The sequence below is a fragment of the Helianthus annuus genome, chromosome 15 (genome assembly GCF_002127325.2).
Source record: "Helianthus annuus cultivar XRQ/B chromosome 15, HanXRQr2.0-SUNRISE, whole genome shotgun sequence".
Taxonomy (NCBI): Eukaryota; Viridiplantae; Streptophyta; class Magnoliopsida; order Asterales; family Asteraceae; genus Helianthus; species Helianthus annuus.
Window position 1 is genome coordinate 66,760,241 of NC_035447.2, and position 23,942 is coordinate 66,784,182.

Consider the following 23,942-nt stretch of genomic DNA (forward strand, 5'->3'; position numbering starts at 1 on the left):
TGTAAATATACTATGTGATCATATTTTTTATATATGTAATGTAATTTTTAACCGTCATCTTCTACATATAAAAATTCGTATTTTTTCATTGACATTAATTGACTAATATTATAAAAACCCAATCAGTTATTATTGTATTTACTATTTAAGGATATCTTTAAGGCGGTTAAGTTTCAAAACATTTATTTTTCGAAAATTTAATCCTGCCATCGATTGGATAAGTATGGAAAGTAACCTTTCAAAATTTTTAAATTGTAAATCTATATTCTAATAATTATCAAACTGTCATTCAATATTTATATATAATTAATAATTTTTAACTACCATTTAATAACTTCCTTATATATTTCAAAGTCCAAAAGTTACATTTTATATTAACTTAATTAACGTCCAAATTTACATTTTATATTATTGGTAAAATCTAATCATATATTTAAAGAATAATAATAGGATGCTATAATTAATTGACATTCATTTATTTCTATATATAGCTCACGTTTATTTGAATTTTGAATAGATTGTTTGACCTTTATTGTATAATTGATTAAAAGATTTAATTGGTTGATTATATTCAAAATAGAATGTTTGACTAATATTGTACATTTTTTTTAAACGGCCAATAGAAGGTTCGTAAGCTAAAGATATCGATATTGATTTGGCCTTTTTTGTTCTATACTTAATCGATATTCAAATCTGAATACGCTAAAAGGTTCGTAAGCTAAAGATATCGAGTTTGTTTCCGTTTTTGTTTGTCGATCTGGTATGTTAGTTGATATTTTAACGTTTTTGTTCTTCAATCTGGAGATGGTATACATTTTATATTGAGTTGGTAAGCAATAAATCAAATAAATTTGGGGTTTTAACTAGGTTCAAAGTGTTATTTGTGTAATTTTATTTGTTGTAAATTAAATTTTTCTACTCAAAAAATTTCCGGGTTAACCTAGTAATTATATAAATTCAAATCTCCAGATTATTTATAAATTTAATGGGATTTGTTTGACTTGGGTTCGGAAGTCAAATTCTATTTTGAAAATATTCTATGATATCTGTTTTTTTCCTGTGATATCTAAAGTTAGTTGACCAAACATAAAACGGGTAAACAAATTAAACCAACCCATATCTTTCTTTTTTCATCACTTTTGTGCAAAACATATGGATGATAAATCAACTGTCTTATAACATTAAAATCAATATTTATACGATTTTTTTTTTTTAAAGGTAAACTTTATTAAGAAAACGGCCGGCCTGACAAAAAACACAGGACCGCACCACACCCGACTACAATTATAACATTATAAACTAAAAGATTCAAGAATAAAGCAACTTTGACCGTGAAAAAAAAAATCATCGACGGACACTGAGCGATGAATTACTGAAAAAATCTGCTTTCATCGAATGTTTGTTGACAAATCTTTGTGTCGCTGAAAGTCCTCTGATATGACGTGAAAAAGGATAACGATTTTTCTAAAACGAACCGTTACTCCAAAGCATTACTTCATCTTGTAAGGCATTCAAAATAGCCACAACTTGACCAATCAAAGGCCGGTTCTTCCTAGAGTTACTCACACAAGCACTAGCCACTTTAGCCAATCTAACAAGAGGCTTAACATCAGTAGGCACCATTAACCTTGGATCCAAAAGCTCATCAATTTTCATTTCTTTAATCAATGGCAAACTCCACTTCACAATCAACCCCCCTTCACATCTCCTACCACTCAACAACTCCAACAAAACCACCCCTAAACCATACACATCACTTTCTTTAGAACCACCTTTTGGTTCAACCCAATATTCTCTATCAACATAGCCCATGACCCCTTCTTTCTCATTAGGTGCTAAAAAAGATAGACCATAATCACAAACTTTGGCACTAAACTTCACATCTATTAAAATATTTGAAGGCTTCACACAACCATGCACAATAGGTGGTGCCACCATTTCATGCAAGTACTCTAACCCGCGAGCCACACCCGCCGCGACTCTCAACCGTCGGCCCCATTCCAATAACGACGCGCCATCGAGGTTTTGGTGTAGGTAGAAGTCCAAACTCATCATGCCCATAAACTCCATTACCACAATTCTTTCCCCGGGACCCTCCGAAAACCCTAATATGGGTAACACATTAGGGTGATTAGCTAAAGATAACCACTTTAGTACGGAGGAAAACCCTAACCCTCGCCCTAAACCCGCGTTTCTTAAAACGAAACGCGGGTAAATTCGTTTAACCGCGACTAGTTCCCCTCCGGCCAACACGGCTGCATAAACGGTCCCTAACCGCCCTTTTCCTATGATTCTTCTTTCGTTAAATCCGTCGGTTGCAACATCGATATCCACCAAACTATAGGGTGATGCACAAGGCTTTATGGGCGGGCTTTCTTGATCGGATTTTTGATCGTAGACGGTCGCTTTTGAATCCGTGTTCTTCCTCTTCTTCTTCTTCAATATGATGAGGACGAATAAGATGATGAACAAGATGATTGCTAATGAAAGAAGAGCAAGAACAAGAGCATACACGAGGGTTTCACCATACTTCATGTTGGAGATCAAGATAGAAAGCTTTCTGAATAATTTTTCTTGGTAAAGATTGAATTTCTTGTGGTTTTGATGATAGAAAAACAAGATGGTGATGAAAAGTCAAGCCGACGAATTGAGAAGTTACAAGAAGTTTGATAGGAAGTTGGATGTGTGTGTGTGTGTGTGTATATAGGGAATGTATAGAGAGAGGGTGTAGGAGTGGGACAGATAAAGCTTTGACTTGGAATGTTTATCTTTGACTTGGAATGTGAACAGTTGGAAATTGTGAGAGTAATATGGAAAATATATCAAGATGTTATATTACTAGTCAAGATGTCATTTGTCTTATAATTAATGCACCCTCTCCACCACCACCGACGTTGCACCCCCTCTGACGGTGTCACAACATGGTGGTGTAGGCATCGAGAACGACGGCTATGGCCCGGTTTTTTCGTGTGTCCAAAACAGTGGCGGACCCAGAAATTATTTGTTTGGGCTGCGGATGAGTCGTTCAACCATATTTTTAAGGAGTGCGGTCGGATTTTTTGCCTAAAATATACACTAATTTTTTTTTTCAAGGGGTGCGGCCGCCCTCTTTGACCAAAAGGTGGATCCACCCCTGATCCAAAACTTTTAATCTCTTCCTATATATAAAGTTATTTCAAAACAAAAATCTATAACTTTTAATCTCTTTCTATATATATAAAGTTATATCAAAACAAAAATCTGTAAAGTTTTAAAACCTAACAACATTTTAAAATCAATTAACCTTTTTAAAATACCAACCCAACTAAACAAACCCAATAACCTTTTTAGTTTGGGTCATCTAAACCCATTTGTACTCATTTAACCCAATTAAAAACATGGGTGATTCAGGTCATTATTGTTAGTGTTTGTCTTCAATTCTTCATTGAATCGTTCACAAAATAGACAATGGGTGGGGCTGAGGGGCGGCAATTGCCAATCAAGTTTCAATAATTCAATAAGATATTATGTATTGAGGTGTTCTTCTCATTCAAATTCAAATCTATAATAATTGTCATGTGACAATAGTGTGTTTGAGTAATATGTATTGTATTGTATAGTTGAATAACGGATTGACAAAATGTGTTATACGTTCATCTCGTTTAATCGGGTAATTAGGGGGCAGCCATCGACGTTGATTATTGCTTAATTACTGATTGATGATTATTAGTCATTTGAGTAATTCATTAACAATAGGCCAATGGTGTGTTTTAGTAATTTAGTATTCCGTTCGTTTATTCAAATTGACATTCAACTATTCAACTCGACATGTTTGCCATTTTGCCCAACTAAGGGGTGTTTGGGGTTCCATTTGCAAGCTCCTTATTGACTTATAACTTTTATAAGTAGTAGTAACTTTTCTAAAAAGGGAGAAGGAAAAAGAGAAAAGAAAAAGTTAATAATCAATCCCAAACACCCTCTAATTATTGTTTAGATCATATCATGAGGTATTTGAATTATATGACATATGTTTAAGTTGCCTGCTCTAGGATAATGTTAGTTATTTAGCTAATAGCTTAAAACCTGTGTTAGGAAACTTTATTGTATTTGTTGTTGAAAATTGTTTAAGTTACTTAGAAATAGTTCCGTCAATGCGAACCGACCGACAAACCGTCCCAGTAGCACTAAATATGAAGACCGAGAAAAAAAAAATCAATCTTCTAATTCTTTGATTAAAGATCACTACAAGGTTACAAGACTTCAAAATGTTAGCAGGACATTATGGAGTATACAAGATATATATTCAAAGAATTATGTTAATAAGATAATATATCTTATAAACACATTAAATATCTTTTCTTATAAAAAAGGTTTCATAAGAAAATGAAAAGCTTTCAACAGAAAAGAAAAAGTAATCTTTTCTTATGAAAAAACTTTTCATAAGAAAAGAAATATATCAGAATGGAAAAAGTCAACTTGGTGAAAAATGAAGATAAGCCACATTAAAATAATGGATGAGCACACAAACCAATTTCCCATCAACCAATCACATTTGAGATAGGCACATGGAAATCTCTATAAATACATAATTCTTTCGTAGGAATTATGTGTGTCTTTTACAAGTAAATTTTCATGAGTAGGGGTTGGGTGGAAAGTCTATTTTTCCTAGAAAGTCTAGGAAGCAATGAGAATTGGACATGTGGCATTAAGTTATTTTAACTAAAAGGGCAACTATGTAATTTCACATTTTAATTTTATTTTTGGAATTTATTTTTCATTAACTAACATTCCATGATTTTCGGAATTTTTGTTGTTTTCGAATTCAAATCTGGAGGTCAATGTGTTTATCTGGAAAACTATCAGCAGCTCTTGGTGATGTGTTTTACCAGTCAGAGAGGTTGAAGTCAGTGAGTTTTAACACTCTGAAGTCAATATATAATTAGGTTGTGCTTTAACAGTTCTTTTGCATTTTTAACACTCTGAATGTGTTTTATGTTGTTGTCTATGTCACATTACATCACATTGTGTTTTTTGATGATTAAATTACGTCATAATGTGTTTTACAACAGGTTGTTTTATACTGAAGTTTAACAAATCTGATTGTGTTTTAAGTCAGCAGATTTGCTGGAGGATTCTTGATATTGTGTTCTAAAAGCAAGCAGATTTCTTGACATTGTGTTTTAACAGCAAGTAGATTTCTTGACGTTGTGTTTTAACAGCAAGCAGATTGCTAGCCATTGTGTTTTAACAGCAAGCAGATTTCTTGACGCTGTGTTTTAACAGCAAGCAGATTTCTTGACGCTGTGTTTAAACAGCAAGCAGATTGCTGGAGGATTCTTGACATTGTGTTTTAACAGCAAGCAGATTTCTTGACATTGTGTTTTAACAGCAAGCAGATTTCCTTGACGCTGTGTTTTAACAACAAGCAGATTGCTGGACATTGTGTTTTAACAGCAAGCAGATTTCTTGACTCTGTGTTTTAACAGCAAGCAGATTTCTTGACGCCGTGTTTTACCATCCATGCTGGTAATCCTTCCATTTATCAAGAACGACTCAGAAACCACGGTATAAGCCTCTCTACAATCATCAATTAAAACAGCAAAAACGCAGCCAAGTTACAAGCAGATTACGACCGAAAACGTATATGCACTTCAAGAACTTTAATCACAACACAAGATATGAATACCTAGTGAAGAAAAGGGGTATGAACAAGCTTTGGAACCAAAATCTGAATGCTTTTTGGGGTCCTGTTTTGTGTCGCCAGCAGCAAGGGGAAAGAGATCGGTTTAGAGAGGGAGAGAGAGAGAAAAAGAAGGGGAAATCACATGATTTTAGGGATTTGGTTATTGATATGGCAGTTTCTTGACTTATTTAAAACACTTCCAATTACCAAAATACCCTCACTATATTAAAAGTCTATAATTATGTAACTCAAATATTACGAAAATGCCATCCATTTTATCTAAGCCATTAAACACACTAATTGGATGGCCTAGATCGCTTCCTAGACTTTCTAGGAAAAACACACTTTCCGCAAGAACCCTACTCAATTTTCATATAGAGTCTGTGTGTGAGTTTACCCCCTGGTTTAGCCCAGGGGGTGACATTCAAGATTCGAGTTTATTCTCGGATCGACCCTTCTTCTTTGTTTGATTTCTTCAAACAAAGATTAATTCTTATGTTCATAGAATGATTCATTTCTTTTATAAGAGTTAATCATTGAAGAAATATCACTCCCACTGTCTCTATTTTTATTCTTTGAATGTTTATATATTTCACAAACACCCGTTTCTATGATAGAAGAAAGTTAGAATCATTCGAACATGATCGCAAAAAAAATGGGACCACCAAGTTAGAATCACCCGTTTCTATTATTATTATTATTGTTTCTATTAGTATTTTTTTTCTTTCTAATATAAAAAGAGATGTAGAAAAAGGATATGAAAACACAAAAAATGGAGTTAAACAAAGATAAATGAACTTTAGTTTATCAGAAAGAAAAATTTTGACATCTAAAAAGAAAGTTTCTGATAAACAAAATTCATTCGTATCTTATCTGATGAAATAACTCTAAATTTTGGTTAGTTGATCTTCAAAAAGGAATGATAATTATAAAAAAAAGGAGAAAAAAACTGTGTGAAACTTTAGAAAACATACAGATGATTATTATTTTTTAAAAAGTTTTCACAAAATATTATTTGAAGAAAAAAACAAGTACTTTGATTTCCATCAGAAAAATATGTGTAAGTAGTATCTCTGGTTTCTATTTATTCTCTCTCATCTCAAAAAAAATGATGTGTTTACTTAGATTTTCTGGTGAATTCTGGTAAATTTATTAAAATTTCTGGTTAAAAAAAAGATTTCTAATGAGGTCATCAGCAATTTTTCTGATGATGTCATCAGATATGAGGTCATCGGATTTTCTGATGATGTCATCAGATATATGAGATGAGGTTATCAGAATTTATAATGATGTAATCAGATTTTATTATAAAAATAAAAAGACATATGAAAGTTGGTTTTAGTGTTTGTTATCTGTACACATTTTTATGATTGGGTTAAAGAAAAACCATAACCATCGTTTCACAAACTTTTTTTTTTTGTTATTTGGTTTTTGTACTCACCCCTACTCATTTATCTTTCTCAAACTTTTTTATGTTATTTGATTTTTCTACTCATTTCTCAATTGCACGTGGTTTAATTCCCAAGTGTAAAGTGAACGTGTGAACTGAATTGGCATTGAGATTTATAACCCTCACATTACAATTGGGTTAGTTAAAGTGCATGGTTACTATACTATGATGTGGAGGGGTTGGGTTGAAGTTATTGTTTTACATGTGATGAGGGTGAGATCTATAATTTTATAGTGAAAAATGAAGGGTGTGATGTAGCGTGACTTAGTTTGGTGTGGCCAGCCATATGAATTTTTTTTAATTAAAGTAGCCAACCAAAACCAGCCATATTGGACTAGCCAACTAAAGTCAGCCAACTCATCCTGCCCCCCCCCCTCCCGCCCCACGCCAGGCTGAATACCCACGCCAAAGAGGCAACGTCATGCCCAACGCCAGCTCGCCAACCTGGAGTGGAGCAGCTGGCGTTGAAGGACATCCCCCGCCCCAACCAACGCCCCACTCCCCACAGCCTAAGGGTTGTTTGGTTGTCTCTTAATGGTTTCATTAAGAGACTAATTCTGAATTAGTAAAAGGAGTGTTTAGTTCACAAAAATAACACCCATTAATGATTACCTCATAATGGTTTAGTTGAACTCTTAATAATTAAATGGATAAAATTATACTGAATGTTTAAGAGATAGATTTACCTTTGCCCTATTAAAATTCCTTTAACTTAAAACTTCAGCCACCCACACCAAGCACCACCACCACCCATGACAAACACCACCAACCACCACCACCCGCCACTACAAACTACCACCATCACCACCTATCACCACCACCCACCACCAACCACCACCCGCCATCGCCAACAACTACCATCACCGCCCGCCAACTACAGATACATTTCATTCAACACAAAATAGTTTAGAGGGGTAAAATAGTCATTTGGCATAGTTATTCAGAGCTTCAACCAAACATCACTTACTGGTTTAGAGCCTCTTACTCGGTCAGACCTCTCACCGGTTTAAAACTTACTGGCTAAGAAGTTGATGCAACCCCTAAGTTGTATGTGTTTTGCTGAATATGTTAAATTAGTTAGAGTAAATTACAAGTTGTGTCCTTTATGTTTACACCACTTTACAGGCGGTTTCCTTTGTCGTAAAAGTTGACAAGTTCTGTACTTCATGTTTTAAATCTTGCACGGTATGTCCTTTGAGCCTAACCTAGTTAATTTTTCTTGTTAAATCTGGTTACCCAATGGCATTTTAGTCTTTTTACCCATTTATCAAAAATAATTTAATAAAAAAACAAATTAAAACATTTGAAAGTCTAGGGGCAACTTGTAATTATTTTTTTTAAAAGCCTAGTATTCCCATTTCTTTCTATATTCATCGTCCCTGTCAAGTAATTGGGGTGACCAAATTTCCGGTCAACTGTCATTTGGTCCGGAAAAGCTATAAAGACCAAATCAAACCCGATTACACGTTGTAACTACAAATTAAAGTGATTAATCTTGAATTAAATCATATACGATACGTTTTTGTCGTCGATTAATCATCATGATTCAAATTTGAAGTCTTGAAACCGAATTAACAATCAAGTCTTGGTGTAACCGTCTAGTGTCGTCGACTGGAATAAATGTCGCATCATAAACTCATTTTGAACCTTTACATTGTTAAACCCACTCTTAATTTCTCTCTATTTGCTCAATTTGTGCTGATGTGTTATCGTCGGAACTCAGCCACAGTCTTAGAATTCCAATCACCCTTTTTCTTCGTCATTTTCGTGTCATATCAGGTACTATTTACATGCTTTCTGTTATGACAGTGATGCCGAAGGTTGTTGCAGAATTTTTCGTCATCGAGTGTGTGATAGAGAGTGAGAACCTTTAACGAGACTTTTGTTTAGATCTGACCATCGGTTGAACACAAGTTCGGTTTAACGACACTTTTGTTTAGAACCAAGTTCGATTGATCTAAAACGGTCCAATGGCAGAGAATTTTTTTAGAGAGAGAGGGCAGAGAATTTTTAGAGAGAGATAGTGTGTAGAGTGTGTGATAGAGAGAGAATAGAGGGAGAAAGAGAGAATGCAAGATTTTTTTACTTTATTCTTTTATTTTTTACATATTTAGTCACTTAATATAAGTTATTTACTCAATAGTCCCTGGGAAGGTGAAATGACAAGAATACCCTCATGTGTAAGGCACATGACCATATTTAACAAGAAAAATTAGCATGGTTAGGCTCAAAGGACATACCATGCAAGATTTTAAAACATTAAGTACAGAACTTGTTAACTTTTGCGCTAAAGGACGCCACCTGCAAAATGGTGTAAACATAAAGAACAAAACTTGTAATTTACTCAATTAGTTACTCTTATGCTTTCTTAATTTCCACGTACGAAATGTGATTATAGGTGGAGTTTTAAGTGATAAATCACATGTAATATTGGCTCGTGAAAATGCTAATAACAAGTTATGAACCTGAATTGAAGTACGTATTGGGTAATTAAGAATCCTAAAATGAGATCTGAAAACATTAGTTAATCGATAACCGAAACTAAACCGAACTTGTAATGTTAAGTCTATAATTCGATATAATAGATTTATGTTTTACAATAGCAATGTATAAGTTTTTTACTAAGATAAAAGTATGTTAGTAATAAAATGATATTGATGTAGATGCCCTTATTTTGATGAAGAACTGATGTATTATAATCTATGAATTTTCTATATAACACGGAGTATATAATTACTTTACTAAAAACTCTAATGGAACTGCTAATCACCCCAAATTTTTTCAAAAATTTTCATTTTTTTTACTTGTCTAAGTTTAAGTTGGGAATTCAAGTTCTAACAATGTTATATTTTTACAAGTTTACAACCGATAGCGTCGTGATAAAAAAAACCAACATAAGAAAATTATGAAAAGGCATGACAAACTTAGTTAAAATTTGATTATATATACTTGATCACATAAAAACCCTTTCCCACAAAAAGTGAGTTTTGAGTCTTTATCGAGCATACAAATACATATCTTTACACTAAATGCTCATTTTTCGTTTCTTGTGTGAATAGCCGCTTGGTTCGTACTACTCTAGAACTTGCCACAAAAATACATTCCCGGTCCTTACCAACTTAAACCCGAGTAAGTAAACGATGGAGGCATTAGGACTAACCCTTTTTCTTTCTACACCATTATTTTTCATTTTTTTTTACCACCTACCCAAAATCCCCCTAGTTAACCCCTTTGAGCCTAAACCTTTTCATTTCTTAACCCAAAACAATCACCCTTTTTACCCACCTAAACCTTTTTATTTTAACCCTTTTCTTTTAGTAACAACATTCGGTTTTCTTATGACTAAATATATATATATATATATATATATATATATATATATAATATATTGATGAAACCAAACAAACAAACAAGTTCATCAAAAATAACTTTGTTTAAAACAAATGGTTCATCAAAATAAAATAAAAATGTGAAAAATAAAAAGTCTTTAAAAAAACAGACGTTTGTTACGCTTTTCGCCCCTTTTACTAACCACTAACCCAACCACCCACCTCTAGCCCAAGCTTAACCCTTCACCCAAAAAGTTCTCTTGATATTTACAAAGATATATAGTTAAAAGGGAGGAGGATTGATTGCTTGGCAAGCTTATGGTAGGAGTAAGTTCATTGCCGCTCTCGAGCGATTCACTAAAAATACACCTTCGGCCGAGTGTTGAGTGATTCCCCGTGACGTATGTGAACTTGTATATAAATGGAATTTTAAAGAGGTATGTTATGCCCTAATAAGTAATTTATCTTAAGAAACGTTTTTAATAAATCATGACGAATAAGATTGTAAATAAATAAAAATAAAACCTAAATAATCTTGGAAATCCCGACATTCTATGACAAGCCCAAAAATCTTCTCTTCTACCCATTCCATTTGGGAGTGAATAAAGCCTCATTATAAAGAGTTTTGCTTGAGGACAAGCAAAGATTCAAGTGTGGGGTATTTGATGTGCACAAAATGCAACATATAAATTACATCAATTGTGGCATAAAACTAACCCTTTTTTAGTACTAATGTTGGAAAAAGTGCGTTTTTGTCTTCCTTTTGTATTTTCAGGATTAAATGAGCTCAAATGAACAAAAGAAGCAAAAAGACAGCAAAATCTAACATAAATACAAGAAAGGGAACAAAAGTGACATGCCCGACCTCCCGACAGCATCTTCCCAAGCAAAACAAAGAAGATAGAAGACTGAACACGCCCCGTGCTCAGTGAGCACGGGGCCGTGCCCAAGTAGCAGCAGAAAAGACAAACCCATAGTAGCTTCTACTGCCCAACGAGGCCGTGCCCAGCGGACACGGGGGCGTGGTCAACTTCCTGTAGGCGCATTTATTGTAATTGCGAATTACAATTAATGAAGAGAGAGAGTCAGATGGACTCGTGGTCGTGCCCAGCGGACACGGGGCTGTGCCCGAGCTTCTGTTCAGCCTATAAATAGGAGTGTTTGGAGCTCTTGCAACTCATCTGTCACAGCCCCCGTGCCTAGTTTGACCTGGTCCAGGAGCCGCGGGACAGAAAACCCGTGGTATTTATATTTACTGCGGAAGTCTTTAACAGGATCGTTTTAAACTTGAAAATGCCCGAGTATTATTTTTTTACAATTCGGGATAAACCCCGTAATTTACAACAGAGGAGTTTCATAATTCCTTTATTTTACAAAACATGTTTATTTATTTATTCAAGCCACTACTTTAAGCTTTGGGAGTGCTCCATAGCACTTGGACTTGATTCACAGTAGGTCACCTGAAACATGTTGTAAAATATTTTGTCAGCGGGGAAATACTGAGTGAATCATTCATTTTAAATAAAAAGACACGTTGTTATAATTCACAGTATTAAGGGAGATTACAATGTTTCTATCAACCAATTACCCCAAATCGGTATTTGTCACTCGACTCGTTTCTGTGACTATGGTCAGATCACCCATTGGCTAACTCGTTGTCCAATGGTGATGGGAACTAAGTAATGTATACAAAACCCCACATACCGGCAGTAATTGAAGATTACATAAACTTAATCCCTGTAATTATAACTTTAAAACTAAACATGATTTTGAAAGTAATATGGTAAAAAGAGAATGACTCACATTGCAAGTTTAACGGGCAGAGTTTTAGCCTACTGGTTAGCCTGATAACTTAATTCAAATAACAATGCACACGAAAACTAGGTCAGTAACTAATACAGCATTTACGATAACTCACGAGATACAACCCTCACAACGAATGACAAAGTGAGATACTTAAATATCCAACGGATTCGCAACGAATGACAGAGTATAGCCCGGATTTGGGCGACACCCAAACATCCTGTCGGAATCACGACGAATAACAAAGTATAACCCCAATGCGGGCAGCACTTAAGCATCCGTTGGATAGTTTCAATCGATCGGATATTTAATCGCAGCAGCGATCGAGATATTACCCTGTTTGTCGCGGTAGCGTTTCGTGCGTGTGTGTTTTTATAGTAAACAGTGTATAACTCAACGTATATTTCGAATTTTTACGTCGAACTAGCACCAGAATTCAAGTCCCAGACCCCTCTATTTATACCCGAAATTTGCACCTCCCGCGTGTCGCGGAAGAATCCACGACACTTGCCGCGTGTCGCCTGGAGTGTCAAAGTAGGGTAGGGTAGGTTAGTCACTGGTATAGGCCTGGTGAGTCGACATTTCGTGAATTCTCAATTTAGACAACGAATTTCGGAGATAATCGTCAATTAGGGTTTACCCCCCTTGAGTTTTAGGGGCCCTGATCCTGATTCTGAATGTTCTGAAAATTTTAGGGTTTATGCAGAAATACTTGGGTGTTTCAATTAGGGTTTTCTATTGGACAAATAAAATAATAAATTAATAGTTTCAGGTGAGAGTTGTTACATCCTCCCCACCTTAATAAAAATCTCGTCCTCGAGATTTACTGAAATGGATGAGGATATTTTCGCTTCATTTCTGATTCCAGCTCCCAAGTGTATTCGGGTCCTCTCTTTGAATCCCATTTGACTTTAACTAACACAAATCGTTTGTGTTTGAGAAACTTGACTTTTCTGTCCTCTATCTGTAGGGGTTTCTCTGCGAATTTCAGTTTTTCGTTTACCTCAACATCTTGAAGAGGTATTACCAGGGATTCGTCAGATAGACATTTCTTGAGGTTGTATAAATGAAACACATTATGTACCCCAGCTAATTCTTCTGGTAGTTGTACGCGATAGGCAACTGGTCCTATTTGTTGAATTACTTTGAAAGGTCCTACGTACCTTGGACTTAGCTTTCCTTTCTTTCCGAATCGTACCACTCCTTTCCACGGTGAAACTTTCAAGAGTACTTTGTCTCCGACTTGAAACTCTAGTGGCTTGCGGCGATTGTCTGCATAGCTTTTCTGACGATCTCAGACCGTTTTCAGTCTTTCTTTGATTTGTGTGATTTTGTCTGTGGTTTCTTGCACAATTTCAGGTCCTGATAATTGTCTTTCTCCTATTTCTGCCCAACAAACGGGAGTTCTACACTTTCATCCATACAGTGCTTCGAACGGGGCAGCTTCGATGCTTGAATGATAACTATTGTTATAGGAGAATTCAATTTAGGGTATGATCATCCCAGTTTCCACCAAAATCTATTACACATGCCCTGAGCATGTCTTCCAATGTTTGAATTGTTCTTTCACTTTGTCCGTCTGTTTGGGGATGATAAGCTGTACTTAAATTTAATCGTGTCCCCATGGTTTCTTGGAAACTTGTCTAGAAATGTGAAGTAAAACGACTATCCCTATCTGATACAATGGAGAGTGGAACTCCATGTAGGGATACTACTTTATCTACGTATAATTTTGCTAATCTTACCATGCTGAAAGGTTCTTTCATGGGTAGGAAATGAGCTGACTTGGTTAATCGATCTACAATTACCCAAATCGCATCATTACCTTTTCTGGTTTTGGGTAACTTAGTAACAAAATCCATAGTTATCAGTTCCCATTTCCATACAGGCATTTCTAACTGTTGAAATAACCCTGAAGGTTTCTGGTGTTCTGCCTTAACTTGTGAACAAGTAAAACACTTAGATACATAACTAGCTATATCCTTTTTCATACCTATCCACCAGAAATTATTTCTTAAATCTTGGTACATTTTATTATTTTCAGGATGCATGGTATATCTAGATTTATGGGCTTCTTCTAAAATCTTATTTCTTAAATTTCCCTGTTTAGGTACCCAAATTCTTTTCTTATGGAATCTCCAAATTCCATCAGCTCCTTGTTCCAATTCTTTTATTTGTCCTTTCATTTCCTCAGCATCATCCTTGATTGCTGTAGTTTGAACATTCTTTAATTGTTCCATTAAATCTAATTGTAGATTTAATCTAAGAGCATGAACTCGCTTTTGTTTCTCATAATACTTATGACTTAAGGCATCTGCAACTACATTTGCCTTTCCTTCGTGATATTGTGTATCACAGTCATAATCACTTAGAATTTCCATCCATCTTCTTTGCCTCATGTTTAATTCTTTTTGCCCAAATATGTACCTTAAGCTTTTATGATCTGTATAAACTGTAAATTTACTTCCATACAGATAATGTCTCCAAATCTTAAGGGCAAAAATTACCGCTCCAAATTCTAAGTCATGAGTCGTGTAGTTTTCCTCATGCTTTTTCAATTGCCTTGAGGCATACGCAATTACCTTTTTGCATTGCATTAACACACATCCTAATCCTAGCATAGAAGCATCGCAATAGACTTCAAAATCTTCTGTTCCTTCTGGTAATGCTAAGATTGGGGCATTTGTTAACTTTTGCTTTAAAATCCTAAAAGCTTCCTCTTGTCTGGGTCCCCATTCAAATTTTATGGCTTTACAGGTTAGCTTAGTTAATGGAACTGCTATCTTAGAAAAATCCTTAATAAAGCGTCTATAGTATCCAGCTAATCCTAGGAAACTTCTAACTTCTGTAGCTGATTGCGGGGCCTTCCATTTGGTGATCGCTTCTATCTTGGAGGGATCTACGTGAATACCCTTGTGATTCACCATGTGTCCTAGAAATTGCACTTCTTGGAGCCAGAATTTACACTTTGAGAATTTGGCGTAAAGCTTTTCCTTTCTTAACAAAGTTAAGAGTGCATGCAGGTGCTCACAATGTTCCTCCTGACTTTTGGAGTAAATAAGTATATCGTCAATGAACACGATTACAAATTTATCCAAATACAGTTTACAGATTCTGTTCATCATGTCCATAAATGCTGCAGGAGCATTGGTTAATCCAAAGGGCATGACTGTAAACTCGTAATGTCCATACCTAGCTCTGAAAGCAGTTTTAGGTATGTCTTCTTCTTGTACCTTCAATTGATGATATCCGGAGCGCAAGTCTATCTTAGAAAAATACCTAGCTCCTTGCATTTGATCAAAAAGATCATCAATCCTAGGTAATGGGTATTGATTCTTAATTGTAACCTTGTTTAATTCCCTATAGTCGATACACATTCTCATCGATCTGTCTTTCTTCTTTACGAACAACACTGGAGCTCCCCATGGAGAGGAACTTGGTTGTATAAATCCTTTACTTAGTAATTCATCTAACTGTTTCTTTAATTCCAACATTTCAGTAGGTGCTAACCGATAGGGTGCCTTGGCTGTCAGTATAGTTCCTGGAATTCGATGAATTCTAAATTCTACTTCCCTATCGGGTGGTAAACCTGGTAGGTCTTCTGGAAAGACGTCTTGGTATTCTGATACTATCGGGATGTCTTCCAGTTTCTTACTTTTGGTGTTAAGAATTACCGAAACCATATATGCTATTCCTTGATTTCTTGAATAACTGGCCAACTTCATTACTGAAATAAATTTCAGTGGCTTTTGTGGCTTATCTCCGATATTTATTACTAATTCTCCTGTGGGTGTATGGATTTCTATTGAATTTTTATCACAGAGAATTCGAGCATGGTTGGCTATTAACCAATCCATTCCTAATACAACATCGAATCCGGCTAGATTCATAGGTAATAGGTTTGCAGGAAATCTATGGCCTAAGAGTTCTATCTTTCCTTCTTGCAAAACCTTATTTATTTTAACAAAATTCCCATCTGCCGTTTCGACTGTGAAAGTCTGCCTAAGGTTGGTTAAAGGTAAATTAAGAGCTTGGCAGAACGAAGTATTTATAAAACTTTGGTTTGCACCAGAGTCAAATAATACTTTTGCATAAACGTCATGAACTAAAAACGTACCAGCTATAACGTCAGGAATTAGTTTGGCTTCCTGAGTAGTCAATTGAAAGGCTCTTGCGTTCTTCTTGGTAGTTCCTTCTGCAAGTTTCGCCTTAGTGTCTGCTGGTTTAACCAGTTTAGGGCAGTCTGGTCTAAAATGTCCAGTTTCTCCGCAATTGAAACAGACTGTTGTTTTCTTTCTGCAATTCTCTTCACGATGTTCTACAGCTTTGCAAAAGTTGCAGGTTTCCTTACACCTTCCAAAATGCTTATTCTTACAGTTTCTGCAAAATGGCGGAACAGAAAATTGCCCTGTTCCCCTTCTCTTGAAATTACTACTGTTACCCACACGAAATCCCTGGGAAATTTTCTGAGCCAATTCCTTCTTTTTATTTTCTTCTCGAGTACGTACCAGTCCGTTAGTTAGGGTGTTGGCTAACTCCACTGCATCGTCAATCGTGCGGGGTCTCGCAGCTTTGACAATTTCACGAATCTCGCTAATCAAACCCCAAATATAGCGAGAGATAAGTATCGGTTCTGGCGAAGCCAGAGTAGGTACAATTCTGGCATACTCAAAGAATTTTGAAGTATACCCTCGACAATCTACATCCACCATTCGGTGGCTCAGAAACTTATTCGCCATCTGCTCTTTTTCGTATTCAGGGCAGAATTTTCTTTCTATCAGACGTTTAAATTCCTCCCAACTCATGGCATAGGCCATGTCACTTCCCTTAGCTTGTAACACTGTATTCCACCATTCTAACGCTTCTTCCTTGAAAAGGTGAGAAGCGTACATGACTTTATCTTCCTCGGCACATTTACTTATTTTAATTACTGTCTCAGTTTTCTCCAACCAACGTAGTACCACAGTCGCCCCTTCATTGCCTGCAAATTCAGCTGGTTTACAAGCAAGAAATTCCTTATGGGTGCAACCAGGTGTTGCAGCTTTCATCCTTTTATGTATCGGGGCTTGAATTCCGTTATTATTATTACCGCCTCCATTGATACTATTACTAGCAGTATCGTCGTGCGTACGCTTACTAGGGTGAGCTTGCGAAGGATCAACATGACTTTTTACTGCAGCGACGATAGCTGCAATAGCATTAACTATTCCCTGAGCAACGATGTTTTCTATATCCTGTCGGTTTAGGAAGTGATCCTCGTTATTATGTTCCGATTGGTTAACTTCATTAACTGGTTCATTAACAGCGTGTTCCATCTGGATGTATATCAATCACAAGCTATTATTTAGTATAAATATTTTAGTACATTGTAAAATCAAACTTTATAACAATCACACAACCTTATAGATCTATTACATTAAAATTCAAAAACGTACTACTATGACAATTACGTCCTGCATTTATTTTATTCCCTTTTTCTTATTTATTTACCATGGTTGGTCTCGGTTTGGCTACTTATCTTAATTACAGATCAAGATTCACTGCAGTAGTGGCTAACATGTAAAGGTCTGACCACTTTCAATTTAATTCGTCTTCCCATGGCGGGTTTTTACCTATTTCCTTATTAATTACCACTTCTTTTGAATTGGACGTTCCTACTTTCTCTTGGCTTTTTCTAATAATCCAATCTCTTTTCTTGGGAGTAAGTGGGTTTTCATAGGATGCTTTACGAATAAATATTCCTTCATTAGTATTCACTGAATATCTTGAGGAATTGGATTGGGACGGGGTTCTCTTATCCTTTTGGGCACTATCTAGTTGAGATATTCTGTAGGGCTTCGGATAGTTCGTTCATGCTGTTAGCACACACGAAGACGCACACAATCCTAAGTTAAAATTTTGTAAACTAAAGTTTCAAAAAAATCACAGAATGGCAATTAGATAAATTAAGTATTTCTAAATACTTAATTGGCTTAAACCAGTGGCTCTGATACCACCTTTTTCTGTCACAGCCCCCGTGCCCAGTTTGACCCGGTCCAGGAGCCGCGGGACAGAAAACCCGTGGTATTTATATTTACTGCGGAAGTCTTTAACAGGATCGTTTTAAACTTGAAAATTCCCGAGTATTATTTATTTACAATTCGGGATAGACCCCGTAATTTACAGCAGAGGAATTTCATAATTCCTTTATTTTACAAAACATGTTTATTTATTTATTCAAGCCACTACTTTAAGCTTTGGGAGTGCTCCATAGCACTTGGACTTCATTCACAGTAGGTCACCTGATACATGTTGTAAAATATTTTGTCAACGGGGAAATACTGAGTGAATCATTCATTTTAAAAAAAAAGACACGTTGTTATAATTCACAGTATTAAGGGAGATTACAATGTTTCTATCAACCAATTACCCCAAATCGGTATTTGTCACTCGACTCGTTTCTGTGACTATGGTCAGATCACCCATTGGCTAACTCGTTGTCCAATGGTGACGGGAACTAAGTAATGTATACAAAACCCCACATACCGGCAGTAATTGAAGATTACATAAACTTAATCCCTGTAATTATAACTTTAAAACCAAACATGATTTTGAAAGTAATTTGGTAAAAAGAGAATGACTCACATTGCAAGTTTAACGGGCAGAGTTTTAGCCTACTGATTAGCCTGATTAACCTAATTCAAATAAAAATGCACACGAAAACTAGGTCAGTAACTAATACAGCATTTACGATAACTCACGAGATACAACCCTCACAACGAATGACAAAGTGAGATACTTAAATATCCAACGGATTCGCAACGAATGACAGAGTATAGCCCGGATTTGGGCGACACCCAAACATCCTGTCGGAATCACGACGAATAACAAAGTATAACCCTAATGCGGGCAGCACTTAAGCATCCGTTGGATAGTTTCAATCGATCGGATATTTAATCGCAGCAGCGATCGAGATATTACCCTGTTTGTCGCGGCAGCGTTTCGTGCGTGTGTGTTTTTGTAGTAAACAGTGTATAACTCAATGTATATTTCGAATTTTTACGTCGAACTAGCACCAGAATTCAAGTCCCAGACCCCTCTATTTATACCCGAAATTTGCACCTCCCGCGTGTCGCGGAAGAATCCACGAAGAATTACTTGGGTGTTTCAATTAGGGTTTTCTATTGGACAAATAAAATAATAAATTAATAGTTTCGGGTGAGAGTTATTACATCATCCCTTGGCACACCACCTCTCTCACACTTTACCCACCACCCACCATAACACCATCATCCACTACCATCATCCATTATCCATCATAGAGTGTGTGAGTCGTCTCGGGATCCAAGATTGATCGTAAGAGTTCTTGACAATCAAAGGTCATGTTTGCCTAAGTCTCTTACATCACTTGGTGAAGGCAAGTGTTTAGTGTAATACTTTTTATTTTTAATCTTTTGCACTTTTTAATTGGTTTTGTATTAATGACTTTAATTACTAGTTTCTTATGTTGAAGGTGATTCTTCCTTATCGTTTGTCCGTGGTGTCTTGGCATTATTTTACTGTCTATATAAAATAAAAGATTTTCACCATTCATATCTCCACGATCTATATGGAGGTATGTTGGCTACCTGGTCGGGGGTTAAGGGAACGGTTTGGTAATTGTCTTGCCATTGTTCAGTGTATAGATCCTGCAAAGGACCTGGGTCAAATTTAGTAGGACCTCCTTCAATACCCAAAGGTATTGGATGGCGGGGGTCCAAACTCTTTGATCCCCTCATAAGTTAAACTACTATTAAAACTTTAACCCAGCTACTTAGGACTGTATCCCTGCTAACTCAGACTACTTAGCTGAGGGTAACGTCGCCTTCAAAAGAGGGGCCTACCACATTATGCATTAATAACTCAATTAATTATCTTTCTATAATCCGACCCTTTAGGATTGTATCCTTGCTGACTCAAACTACTGGGTTGAGGGTAACGTCACCTTCAAAAGAGAGGCCTACTACAATAACTAAGATAATCTCTTAAACAAGTGCAAAAGTGCGAAAATAATCAAAAGTTACACTACACGAGTCAGATCCAAGTGATTCATCTTGTCTATTTGTTTTTATTTTTATTTTATTTTTTAGCACTTTAGTTAGTTTTATTTTCTTAGTTTAAAAACCTTTTTCTAACTTTTTGATTCGATTAGACGTTGAGGATAAACCGGTACTAAAAGCTCTTGTGTCCTTGGACGACCTCGGTATCTTACCAACACTATACTACGTCCACGATGGGTGCACTTGCCCATATGTGTGTTTAGTGTTAGTAAATATCGTGTTTTATAAATTTAAAACTTGGCTAAAAAGTGTAAAAGGGCTTAAAATATATGCCTAAAATATAACACGCTTCACGCACATCAGCTACCATAATATTAAAAGTTGATATTTTTTATTAGATTTTTTGTGCTATATTTTTCTGTAATAGATATTTCATGTTGTAGTTTGAGAAAATAATAGCGTGTGATTTTGTGTTTTTAGACAAAAATATATTTTAATCCTAGTTACAAGTAGTATCACTTATCACCGCTATAATTTTTACCAGACTAAAACAAAATGCACTTTTTAAAGAACGTTCCCTTTTTTAACCATATTCGGTTACTTTGTATATCCACGGCTCCACGTTTAATTACCTTTTAACCTAACTTTAGACCAGTGGGTATGGGAGGCTCATCCCCATGAGGTTGGGCCGCCACGTCACCGCCACGTAGGAGAGGCTTGAAGAGGGTGGACCTAGGGGTGGGGGATGAACCCCTTTATATATACATATATATATATATATGTGTGTGTGTGTGTGTGAGAAGAGAGGAAGTTGGCCCGTCATCATCGGCTGGGGGAGGATGATTTGGACTGGGCTGGGACCGCGGCGGGAGGACGGGCCGGAGGACGGAGCCCATACCCTCCGGTCTTATAAACATTCCGGTCAATGGTGTAATCAAAGTGTTCAAAGCGATAGTCAAAGTCAAAAAAAAAATGTGTGTTTGATATATATGTAATTTATGACATCTTGATGATAGTAACAAATGAAGTCTTAACATTAATGTGTGTTTGATATATATGTAATCAAAGTGTTCTAATTCTAATTTATAATTAATTAAAATGAAGTCTTAACATTAATTGATATATATGTAATTTATGACATCTTGATGATAGTAACAATTGATATATATCTATTAATTTATCACATCTTGATAAATAATAACATAATTTTGTCTTTTGTGTGATTTGTGTTTTGGTGTTTTTTTAGCTTTAGGGTTTTTTCTATTTTTGTTTTACAAGTTTGTTAGGATCGGAGGCTGTCATGATTGTGCTTGTTTGTATAAATTTGACAAATCAATGAATATAAAATAAGATTAAGTGCAGCGGAAATGAAAACAAACTTTATAAGCACAATTTAAGTGGGAAATAGTTTGATAAACAGATGCTTCTCATTAAGTTGAATGATTCAATTACAAATTACAAGCATGCTTACAGAACTAAGCTCCCCCTCAGCCTGATACTCCAAGGTTGGTTGCACAAGATGAAAGGATTGGACTGGAGAAGAAGAATCTACTCAGTCAATCAAAATGTAACAGTACAGGGTACTGCTCCATTTATAGGCAAACCAAACCACTGAGGCATCTCAGCTGACGTCACCATGATAGTGACATCTAACAACCTAACAACCTATAAAACATTGTTCTATACAAACTACTGATGTTTAACAACTGATTATAAGTACAATACAAAACAAGATAAAACTACTGCTTCATGTTCCGCTGTTGTAGCCTGAGCACTGATGTTGAGCATCAGTGCTTTCTTCAAAGGTGATCAGTCCTTGAATGAGCAGTGCTTGTGTCTTCAGCAGTACTTAGGAAACGACAGTAGATAGAGCAACAGTGTTTGTCTTCAGCAGTCTTTAGAGTTTCATCAGTGTTTGTTTCGTCAGTTGTTATAGTGAGCAGTACTTAAGATCCATCAGCTGTTAGATTACCACTGTCAAGGGGAAAGCCAAGTGTAAACAGCTGCTTATTCTGAATCCACTGTTGTGATCCGGTTTTGGCTTTCATTATCTGTTCCTCTGGTAGGGTTCAATCCCAACAATCTCCCCCTGGAACAGATAATGCCAAAACCCTTCATTATTCTGGATCTTTATTTCTCATCAGTAGTTCCTTATCTTGCCTTTTAAATTCTTCTTCAAAATTCTTGGAACTTGTGTCATCTTCATCCCTACACAGTGTAAGTTCAAGGAGATCCTGCAAATCTTCAACACTAAGGCCTAGTGCTTCTTTCCTTGATATGTACTTCACCTCACCATTGGATCTGACCAAGGTCAATACGTGGGTCTTTTGATCAGACGTCCACTTTAGTATTTTTAATCCTAATAGGTTTCTTGGGAGAGATTTATTTTTAGATGAGTTTGGAGATGTCGGCCTTGTGAAAAGTTGTAGGTTGTCAGACATTTGTTTGAGGGCCTTCTCGATGACATCATTTGCTGCATCTACATCTTCTGCAGTCTCTCTTTCAATTAGCTCTTGCCTCTCAATGTCTGTCATGCCAGTTGGAGTGTTTGGTGATGCAGATTTGGTTAATACCTCTTTAAAGAGGTTTTGAAGTTTTGCTGAGGTATCTTCTTTTAGAACCATTTTCATGACGGTATCTTTGAAGTACTCAGCTTCCTTTTCCTTTACCTCTTCACTAGACAACAGTTTTCCTTCTTCTTCGTTTGACACAAGGATATGATTATCTGCTGATTTGAACAGTTTTTGGAGGTCATTAATCTATTTTTCAAGCTACATCATTTGTTCACGCTTCTTTGAAGTGCCTGAAACAGATATCTTTCTTTTCTTCAGCCTTTCATAGGCTTTATCAGTATGCTGCTTTGACCACTTTGATATGGCAATGGCAGTATCCACTTTTGCCTCAACCAGCTCTGGCTTCTTTCTTTTGTACTCAGTTGTTAGGTCAGCGATGAGCTTTTTGTATTTGCTCCAATTTGGAGCATTCTTCTTCTTTCTAGGATCATTCTTGATTTTATCAATCCTATCAGCTTCATGCTTTAAGGCCACTATTGGCCATTCTTCAAATTGGTTTTCTTCAGCAGGATAAAATTTTTCTTGCATGATGTATGCAAGAAGTTTTCTTCTCATTTCTTTTCGTTGACCTGCCTTTTCTTTGCTCAGCTCTTGTGCAAAATCTTTTATCTGTTTGACTTTTGTGAGCAGAAATTCCAATCTTTCAACAATGGCTTCGTCACTTTGACCTTCACATTCAACCTTGGCTCTTATCTTAGCCTGTCTTGCTTTGAGCTCAAGTTATTCATCCATGTCTTCTAGGACTATAAAGCCAACGAGTGAAGGAAATCTTCTGTTTGAAGGATCATCATCATTGTAGAATTGCCTCATCTCATTTTTGATAGCTTCTAGTTACAGTGGATATTTTGCAGCAATGGGATCATATTTGTCCTCATTTGCCTGAGTAAGTTTTCTTTTTCTGGTATAGAGCTTTGCTGGTTGTGCTGTGGGAATGGTGAGAGCAGTGGTGGATGGTTGACTAACAGTGGTTGAAGCAACTGGTGCTTCAACCGCTGTTGTCATTACAACTACTGATATGTCAGCAGATGTCTTCTGCTTTTGAGCAGGGGTTGTGATGGCAGGGGTTTGAGTGATGAGTGACTGACTAACAGTAGTTGGAACAACTGG

At 36.1% G+C, this 23,942-nt stretch overlaps 1 protein-coding gene across 1 annotated transcript; it reads right to left on the minus strand.

Moving 5' to 3' along the window:
* Nucleotides 1-1,245: 1,245 nt before the first annotated feature.
* Nucleotides 1,246-2,711, minus strand: LOC110895627 (serine/threonine-protein kinase-like protein ACR4). Its single transcript, XM_022142946.2, has one exon. It carries the CDS (start codon nt 2,533-2,535, stop codon nt 1,465-1,467), a length of 1,071 nt encoding a protein of 356 aa, XP_021998638.1. The 5' UTR covers nt 2,536-2,711; the 3' UTR covers nt 1,246-1,464.
* Nucleotides 2,712-23,942: the final 21,231 nt, after the last annotated feature.